This window comes from Nelusetta ayraudi, unplaced genomic scaffold, assembly GCF_046127955.1.
Source record: "Nelusetta ayraudi isolate G7.1 ecotype Tasmania unplaced genomic scaffold, CSIRO-AGI_Nayr_v1 ptg000042l, whole genome shotgun sequence".
Classification (NCBI taxonomy): Eukaryota; Metazoa; Chordata; class Actinopteri; order Tetraodontiformes; family Monacanthidae; genus Nelusetta; species Nelusetta ayraudi.
The window spans coordinates 1,707,501-1,717,500 of NW_027466092.1; the positions used below are offsets into that span (position 1 = coordinate 1,707,501).

Below are 10,000 nucleotides of genomic sequence, written 5' to 3' on the forward strand. Positions count from 1 at the left end.
CTCCAGTTAAAGTCCATCGATCAACACATCATCGCTGTTTTGTTTTTTTTTAGACACACAATTGATTCTTTTTCTTTCTCTCGTTTTAAAAAGGAAATCCAGACACAGATAACAATTAAAAGTGGTTAATAATTATCACAGAAGTGGTAACAGTTAGTGTGCGCTACACTTGGCACTTGAAGAGAGTCGATTAATGTCGTGACTACACTGTTAATTGTCGAACTCGTAGTATACAAAGAAGGCACAGAGGGCAAGCAAATGCTGTTCAGAGGCTCAAGTTAATACAGAGAGACATCAGATTCCCGTCGGCAGCGGCGACGCTTCTTCTCTGGAATAAGGCATGATGTTGTTATCAGAAAAAAAGGTAATTTAATGTTACTTTCACGTACAAAAGAGAATATAAAAATACATTATAAACTTGTTACAGGTGTTACGACTCCGGCTTCCTTCCTTTCTTTTTTTGATTTCAAAAGGCATCCGCTGGTTTGTGTGCGTGTGTGAAACTGATAAACATGCCAAAGAAAAAAATCTTCTCTGAAGTGGCCGAGTTGATCTTCAACATTAAAATCCAAACAAAGCGACAAAGACACAAAGGAAGCATCAAAAAGAGACACAATATAACACTGTGATGTGGAGACACCTCCGATTCTCCAGCTGCTGCTTGAATTGTCAACTTGCATATTTAGTTTTTTTTTGCTAAATGTTGCATTTTAAAAATCTTCAGATAACATGTTTCTTGCGATCTGCATGAACCAAAATGACAGAGTGAGTTTGCGGTGCAGTAGCAAAAGGTTTGGCTGGAGTAACAGTATCAGTCAATCAAGGCACTGCTGTTGTAACACTGTAGTGTTGCGATACAAAAGCAGAAGGCACTGCTGTGTGCGTTCCACTGGTGGCCTAAAGTGCAACTTGGTGTGAAGATGCTTCATTCAAAACTTTGAGATACTTTAGATTGCAGTTTTTTTCCCCTGTTCCTCACTGAGCACCTGTTGCAGTTACATATAAAGCACAACAAATGCTCTCCCACTGTTTTGGATGTTTTAGAAGAAGCTCAGAGACTTTTTTTTGCCCGACTGGTTAAATAAATGCTGCCAGTATGTCAACACATTTCCTTCAGTTTTTAGTGTTTAGAGATTTTCTGCACTGTAGTGAGTTCAGGTGTCACTTGCCTGTTGTTAACAGTCTCATTATTATTGTTTATTATTATTATTATTGCATCACACAGACTGATGGCAGGGGAGAGCTGAGCGAGACAGTTTGGACCAGCCGGAGCCCTGGAGGGGCCTCACTGGAGGGGCCCCATTCCCAGCGACCTTCACCGGCTCTGCATGGCAACAAGTGCAGGACTGGGACTGACTAGTGGTTATAAAACACTCTCACACTGGCTTTGGGCTTTTTTTTCGGGGGGGGGGAGGAAGGCACGTTTGGTACAGTTTAGGTTGGGTCTTGACAGTGGGTCGGTCTCCTGAGGGCTGTTTTTTTTTTTTTCTTGTTTCATTTTGTTTTCCCAGGGTCGCTGTCGTCTGGTTGGCTGGCTGGCTGGCTGGCTGGCTGGCTGGTTGGTTGGTTGATTAGACAGAAGCAGCCGGGACGTTCCCAACCTGCCGGTCCTGTTGGCCGAGCTGACAGAGTGGCGGTGGCCGCCGGCCAATGAGCACGCCAGCGTGGGGGGCAGAGATGGGTGGGTCATCAGTGGGCGGAAAGGTCAGAAGGTCAAGGGGTCATGGGTTAGTTGCCGTGGCAGCTAGAGTTAGACAGACAGACAGACAGACAGACAGAGAGAGAGGGACGGACGGACGGACAGACAGACGAGGAAAGGAAACAAAAAAGGGGCACATAGAAGGGGACATAAAAAGAAAAAAAGACAGAAGAGTGATTAGTGTCAGCTAGTGGCGTCAGGATGACAACAAGGCAGATCTACGCTGGTCGGCCAGCAGGGGGGGTCGGTGAGCGATGGCACAGCCCAGGAAGGGCGTGGCACCCTGTGCTGTTCCTTCCCCCCCCCGCTGCTCAACCGCTGCTACAGTGACGCTAACTCATGCTAGCTGGGCTCCGTCGAGCACAGACAGACAGTGAAACCATGGACAGCAGAGGGGGGCGAGACAGCATGGTTTCATGTGGGTGAGAGAGTGACCTTTATGTCCAAAACAGGGGAGGGCAGGGTTTGGGGGGGAGAAAAGAGGCGTCTGTGGCCTCAGGAAGCCTCTGATTGGTCAACACGCTGGAGCTGTTGGTTTAGCAGTAGGCGAGAGATGGCGGCGACATTAAAGGTCCTGTATTCTGCGACTCATCCCAATGGAGGCCAATTAGCCCTCTGTTGACAGCCTGCCGCTAAAGATGACACTTTGTGGCCAGGCAAAAGGGAGGTGGTTTCAGCACCAGATGGGCAGGGTGTCACTGCCCTTTGTGACATCACAGAGGGCAGTGACACAAGGGGGAGTTGAGCGACGGAACGCTGCTAGGTAAACATGGGTGAAGTGGCAGAACAGGAGACCTTTAACAGCCGCGACACACTGATTATTGATTATTTTGGCTTGATTTCTTTTGTTTTTAATTGATTTTTTTAATGATGGAGGATTAGAAGAGCGTCTAATGACTACGATAAGCACAGAGGCGCCACAGCAGACGGTGATGAGAGGTTAAGAGATGGTGATTTTGGAGGGACTCCACAAACAGTTGCTACAAAAATTGAACAGTCTTTTGCTTTCTTAAGAGATCTGCTTTTCGTTTCGTTTTTCAATAATCATCTTTATTGCCTTTTAGTGTAATTTTTTTGTCCATCTTGTACAAACAGGAGCACCAACGCTCACATACACACAGATACTGTAGCCTAGCTAGTCCATTTCTATTGCATAAGAACAGCCAGGAGGCCTGCAGGTGTGAGAGGGGTCACCTGACCTTCGACAGACAGGAGCACAACACTGCCTTCATTGCCACCCTTTACTTTTTTTCTTTTAAAACGGCGACTAAAACAGTAGTAGCTACACACCTTGAATAGAATCTGAAGTTTACATGGAGACATTTCATCTATCAAAAGCATGTCGTAAAAACCCCCAACAAAAGATAAAAATTTACAAACTAAAAAAAAAAAAAAAAACTAAAAAAAATACTACAAGTATTTCCAAAGCGATCTTGTTCCATAAGCTCCATATAAGCACTTAAATCCTTAAAATCCCTATATACAAATTTATTTTGCAGCTAAATACATGGTAACAGCACCACTCTGGCTAGGAAATATATGAAAGATGTAAACAGCCCCAATGATAAAGTCCAGTGGGCGACTGATAAGACCACAAACAACAGTATTTCATACAAAAGAGCTCGATACACAGACTCAGTAGTCTTCACACGCTGCGTTTTAGTAGTAAAGACCAAAGGTCACGCTGAACTGAACGACCTTCATCAAAAGACGATCACTGTTTCCTTAAAATGTCATAGAGTCATTGGGCACAACACAGGATTTAATTCATCATAATAATAATTATAATAATAATACTACTACCACTAATAATAATAATAATAATAAAAACATTTGTGGAAATGTACTGGAATGGCTATAAATAAAACTTCCCACAGTTATTTGTAGGGTGGAGAGTAGGATTGGAGCGATACATGGCGACCATGTCATAATTAAAGAAAAAAAAAGGAAATTAAAAAAAAAGGAAAAAAATAAAAAATAAGAAACTGTTCTGAGCGAGAGAGAGAGAGACAGAGGGAGAGAGAGACAGAGAGAGAGAGAGAGAGAGAGAGAGAGAGAGAGAGACTCCAAATCCGCAAAGGAGTCACGAGGACCGAGTCCGGTGAACGGAGTGATCCGTTCATATTGAGAGGGTCCCGGCCTGCAAGCCACCCAGTTCACCGCCACCACCTCCTCCTCCTCCTCCACCTCCTCCACCACCTGCTCCACCTCCAGCTCCTCCTCCCGACCTGCTCACTCATCTCACCGTCACTGACACCCTTCCTTTCACATTATGCACCGAGGCTGCTCGTTATTATTATTACTTCTCTTCTTCTAAGTCGTGCCGTCTTACAGGCACACGTAAACTGAGATTGGTCCGTTGGTCCGCGCGCACATGCACCCACACACACACACACACACACACACATACGCGCGTGCGCGCGCACACACACACGCGCGCACACACACGCATGCACGCAAACACGCAAACACACACACACACACACATAAAGTGGCTGGTGAGCTAACTAACCTCTGTCTGGGGTCACTACCCTTTGGTAAGGATGGATTCTCTTGTCGTGGCGTCGTACCTTAGTGGTCATGGCACCTGCTAACAGCCATTGACATCGCCAAAACAGAACACAGGTTACTCATCAGAGAGACATCAAATTAAAAAAAAAATTAAAAACAAAAAACAAAACAGTACACCCATGGCACCAACAACATCAGTGAGACCAGGAACTTACAATAAAGTGTTCAAGGCTGAGGGTAAAAAAACAAACAGAAACACTCCTTTAGAGACAGAACTGGTGTTGTTTTGTGGTCGTCTGTTCTCCAAAGAAAATATTAATCCAAACCCCTAAAATCTTCAATAAGCTTCACTAGTAGGTTTTTTTTTTCTTCCAAAAAAAACTTCAGCTCTATAAGCATAAGTCACTCTATACCTCTGTGATTAAAATAAGCTCTTAATATACATTAAATCACAAACAACAGCGGCGCTAAAATCATCTATGGATTCTCTCCTAAAAACAAAACAAAAAAAACAAAACAAAAGAAAACGACAACGTGTTAAAATTACAAGCGGAAGCTGTGCTATTAAAAAAAGTTAAAGAGCTGTCACTACACAACAACTAGTCGGCGATCACAACAAAAGAGGAAAGGCACAGGAATGACTACAGAACGACTGTGGAGGACTCTGTCATCCTAAAGTATGAGCAAACGCTGAGTGTTTGCTTTGTGGGGCGAGTATGGGAGTGAGAGGGGGGAATGGGGGGGGGTCTCTGCAAGCCAGTCCGTGTGTGTGAGCGAGGGGGAGTGGGGAGGGGGAGGTATGGGAGGGGGGGGGGGGGTCGAGGGTCGCTACCGCTTTAGCCTTTGGTTGGAAAAGCCATACCTGCAAAAACACAGGAAGAAGGAACTGTTAGCCGAGCGGTTAGCTTCGATGTTCAGTTAAAAGACGCAGCAGATGTATTACGAGAGCTGGTTTGGCTGCCAATGGGACCCGGTGGCGAACTCTGGTACTGCAATGTGTCGCTTTTTCCAACCGGGTGGCGGGAGGCTAATCATTAGGCTTAGCTTCAAGGTCGAAGCTTCTGATCGTGATTTTCTGTCCTGGACTCCAGTGAAGCAGCTTCACATCAATATTCATCCCAAAAGACCTAAAGTTAAAGTCATTGTACTTAGCCCTCTGTTTACAGCCTCAGGATAAAACCTGTGCTTCATTAAACCTTCCAGATGGTTTGCAAGGGCACATAAACAAAGCCAGTTTAAGTGGGTGGTTTGGTCTCAAGTCTGGCTGGGAAGTGTATCGGCCCCCTTTTGTGACATCACAAAGGGCAGATTCATGTAACTATTGTTGTAACTGATTGAATTCACTGACTCCTGGTAAAATAAACACAAGGACATTTTGCAGGAATTCTGCAGAAAATGGGACCTTGTATACACCACCAGTCAAGAGTTTGGACACACCTGTTTCTTCTTTATCTTGACTACTTTCTACACTGTAGATACATCCTGAAGACATCAAATATATCACCAAGATATGTGGATTAATGTGGCAAAAAAAAAAAAAATTAAATACCTAAATATGTTCTGTTATGTATATTTTATATGAAGGGTCGCTATTCTAGATCATCTCAAATAAAAAACTTGTTTGAGTTATTTCACACTTTTTTGTTTAATTCATATTCCACATGTGTTCATTCACAGTTTTGATGCCTTGAGTGACAATCTACAATGTCAATAGTCATTAAAAATGAAAGAAAAACCATTAAATCAGAAGCATGTGTCCAAACTTTTGACTGGTAGTGTGTGTGTGTATACCAGGATGTGCATAAAACCCCAGATTGTATGCGATGTCATTGTTAATGTTTAGCCTGGTTCAGTAGAACTCAGTTGAACCAGCTGGATGTTTGTCACCCACTTCTTTAGTTCACCCACACAGTGCTGGACAGTTTCCTCGCGAGCACGTTGACCTCAAATTGGGGCATTTTCGCAGCAGCTTCATACACACACACACAGACTGCGGGTGAATGGTCCAAAACCAGCGGGACGCCATTGGAGCCAAGTATCCAGTTCTCATAATACACCGATTGCAGCGGTACGACAGTGAGGGACTTATCATTTGGACATACCTAAAACTCCGGTGGAGTCGATGGGGTACTCCAGTATGGAGGGCGTGAGCGTGTAGGGGTACTCGTACGGCGTGTAGATGATCCCGGACTCGGGCCCCTGCTGCACCAGCGCCGGGTGCGGGTTGCCCCCTGGCACCAGGGCCGAGCTCTGGATCTGGCGAATCAGGGGCATGAGGGTGGGCGTGGTGACGGGAGCGGGGTTCCGCAGGGTTGGCGGCAGGACGGGCGTCGGGCCCGTGATGATCCGGGGCGCCTGGGGGGTCCCTAGGGGGAAGGCGGCGGTGGCTGCACGACGCGGTGGAGCGCGATGTAAGAATGCATGCACACACACACACACACACACACACACACACACACACACACACACACACACACAGAACGCAAACAATAGACAGGGAAGAAGAGAGAGAGGGGACAAACAGAGGCCTTTAGCAGCAGATACAAGGACATTGTTGGGCGAGAGACAGTGGCCTCCTGTACTGGACGGCGCGCTCTCTCTCTCTCTCTCTCGCCCACCAACCCTCGGCCACGCCCACGTGATGATGTCACTCTTACGTGTCTTGACATTGGCGTCTCTGTAAGTCCCGTTGAGGATGGCGAGCTCCATCAGCTGCATTTTCTTCAGGTTGTCCTCGCCTTCAGCCTACACACACACACACACACACACACACACAGGCACAATCCTTCAGCCTCCTGATGTTGCAAATCAGCAAATTAACAAGTCGCAACAACTTTGCACTAACTTCCTCAGCCAAAAAAATGACAAATTGCGAGATTGAATTCGCACGCGACCTTGAGCGCAGCCGGCGGTCGACACCCAGCACCTTGGGTGTCGACCGCAGCGACACCCGTGGCTCCTTTAGGGCTCAGGTTACCGGCGGGTGAAAAGCTGGACTGATTTACAGCGGGACAGTGGGAGCAGCTGGGTTAAACCAACACGTAGCGTCCAGCAAGACTCTCTCACACACACACACACACACACACACACACACACACACACACACACACACACACACACACACACACACACACACACACACACACACACACACACACGGCCGGACGGGTGAAGGGAGATTAACAAGGCTGGACTCCGGGCCGCCTGACGGCGCTGCCCGTGGCCCCCCAATAATCAGAGGGGGCGGGGCCAACGTAGCGACGTGATTGGAGCGGAAGTGGCGGCTTTTCGCTGCAATAGAAACCCCCCCCCCACCATCGAAACACCACCACCACCAAAACCTCCCTCCCTCCTCCTCCCCCGCTGCTCTTTTCACTCCACTTCCATTGAGGGCTAAAAACAAAAAGGACGGAGCCATGTGATTTCAAAATAAGTGCTTGTGCGAGTGCATGTGTGTGTGTGTGTGTGTGTGTGTGTGTGTGTGTGCGTTCACGCGCGCGTTGAAGCGTCCCTAGCGAACCAGCGTCGCAGGCCGCACGCACGTGAGTGAGAGGTGGGTGAGAGACAGCAAGAGAGAGGGAGAGAGGTCGGCGGAGACGGAGAATGTGAGAAATGTGCAGGAGCCCAATCAAAATGTCCCCTTGTGTCGGAAAACAACAACGACGACGACAACGACGACGACGGCGACGAAGAGGAGGAGGAGGAGGAAAAAAAGATCCCAGGGAGATGAGTGAATACTGTAGCCAGTGGTTGGGAATGAAGTGAGTTGTGAAGGAGTGAAAGGAGTGATGGAGTGGGGAGAACAAGTGAACAGACTCTCCATTCATTCCCTCGGCCTTTCAAACAAGCCGGGGTCGCCATGGAAACCCCTTTATGCCTGTTCCCTAATTACCCTAACCCCTTACACATAGCCACACACACACACACACACACACACACACACACACACAAACCCACACTTTTTTTGGGATCCAGCCCCCCCCTCCTCTCTCCCCCACCACCACCATGCATACCAACGCAGCCAGTTCTCATCCTCAGGCCTCCGCACACACACGCACACACATACACACACACACACACACACACACACACTCGCACTCACCGCCGGCACCAGCAGCTTCTTGACCTCGTTGATGGCCCGCTGCAGCTTGATCTTGGCGCGGTTGTGCGTGTCCTCCACCGTGATGAGGACGTGCAGGTCCTCGCTCAGGTGCTCCCAGTTGGGCTTCCCTCGGTTCATCTCCTCCTGCAATGCAACAAAGACAGACAACGGCCCTCCTTTACATGCGGCTCACAGGCTGGAGGAAGGAGGCGGAAGGAGGATTTTTCTCTTTTTCTTCTCGCTTTTGGCTCTGCTCGGTGTTTGGAGTTGGACGCGCCTCAAACAACACACACACACACACACACACACACACACACACACACACACACACACACACACACACACACACACACACACACACACACTCACACTCACACAAGCACAAGTGTTAAATGCAGCCTCCTGTTGTTGCTCCACACTGGCTCCGGTGTTGCAGATGCTCCCGGTGACATTTTCCCACATCACAACATTCTTTTGCAGCTCGCCGCTGTTTCCACCCAGTCTCTCCCTCTCTCTCCCACTCTCACTCTCTTTCTCTTTCTCCCACTTCATGACAGGAGCGATCAGTCAGTCCACCACAAATGATTGAATGACAGGAAAAAAGAAGAACGCTGACGTTTTAATAACCGTTGAATCATTCCGATGGTGTGAATGTTTGATTTGCCGTCTGTTTGATGTTGCTCAACATAATTGGCTTTGCCAAAAAAGTAAAAAACATTTTCTCATGTTGTTCTCACAGGAAAAAATTCAGAAAAGGGAGGGTCCTTGAAAAAAAGAACTTGGTGAAGGCGTGGAGATGATGGAGGATGCAATAGCTGCTCTTTAATCACATGTGGCGAAAAGGTTTTTGCCGTCCAGATTACTTCTACATCATGTGGCCTGACAAAGCATGGAACAGTGGTGTCGCTTCCCATCATGCCACTGTCGTGCATGAGATGCATCAGGACGCATCAGCCAATCAGAAGGAGCCAAGACACAGCCGCCATAACGTCACACTCGTAATATAAAATTCTTTTCTGGGGGATTTTCTGGCCTTTATACAGTATTTTTGAAAGATTTAAAGTTCAGGACTCAAACATTTACAATAGAAAGATTTCTAATGAACTGTGTTTCAGGTTTGTTTATTTTTATTTTGCGGTCTGTGGGGAAAATGCTGCAGTACCTTCAGAGGCCACTGGGGGAAAAATCACAGTGCCGTTATATTGTCAGCAGGGCATCCAGATATTAAAATGAATCCATGGAATGAACCTTTTGCTTGCCACATCGGAGCCGACCAATCAGATGATCCGCCAACAGATGAGTCAAACATCTCAGTGTCGTCTCCTGCTCTTCTTCTTCAGCTCTCCCTGCGCTGCGGCCACTGCGCCATACACACGAATGTCATTAGCAGCAGCTAGTCGTTTTACGCCACTTCGTCGTCGTCATTACTGTGGCGTTTTTTGTGGCTATTACACACATTCTCTCTCTCTATCTCTCTCTCTCTATCTCTCTCTCGCTCTCTCTCCCTCTCTCTCTCTCCCTCTCTCTCTCTCTCTCTCTCACGCACACACAGTTGGGACCACTTTGAGTGTAAATAAAACACGGCACACGCTCTCCGGTCAACATGACCACGTCCTCCACCGGCAGGGTCAGCTAGAATGCTTCTTCAGATGTGGGGGTCACGGGGTCAAATATCTTCAGAGACCTCC

General features: G+C 47.5%; 1 protein-coding gene across 7 annotated transcripts in view; it reads right to left on the reverse strand.

Moving 5' to 3' along the window:
* qki2 (QKI, KH domain containing, RNA binding 2) overlaps positions 1-10,000 on the reverse strand; it is a 16,677-nt gene that overhangs the window by 48 nt on the left and 6,629 nt on the right. Inside the window, exons 4-9 of one of the 7 annotated variants that reach the window (XM_076033602.1) lie at positions 8,313-8,456; positions 6,868-6,955; positions 6,313-6,597; positions 5,073-5,096; positions 4,212-4,286; positions 1-1,744 (exon numbers count right to left, since the gene is read on the reverse strand). The exon at positions 1-1,744 is cut by the window's left edge and continues 48 nt beyond it. In XM_076033602.1, the coding sequence (XP_075889717.1) occupies positions 1,722-1,744; positions 4,212-4,286; positions 5,073-5,096; positions 6,313-6,597; positions 6,868-6,955; positions 8,313-8,456 (639 nt within the window). In that variant the 3' untranslated portion in view covers positions 1-1,721. Of the gene's footprint in view, positions 1,745-2,721; positions 5,097-6,312; positions 6,598-6,867; positions 6,956-8,312; positions 8,457-10,000 lie in introns of those variants that run through there. The other 6 variants (XM_076033601.1, XR_012927667.1, XM_076033604.1 and 3 more) reach the window with 6 other exon arrangements.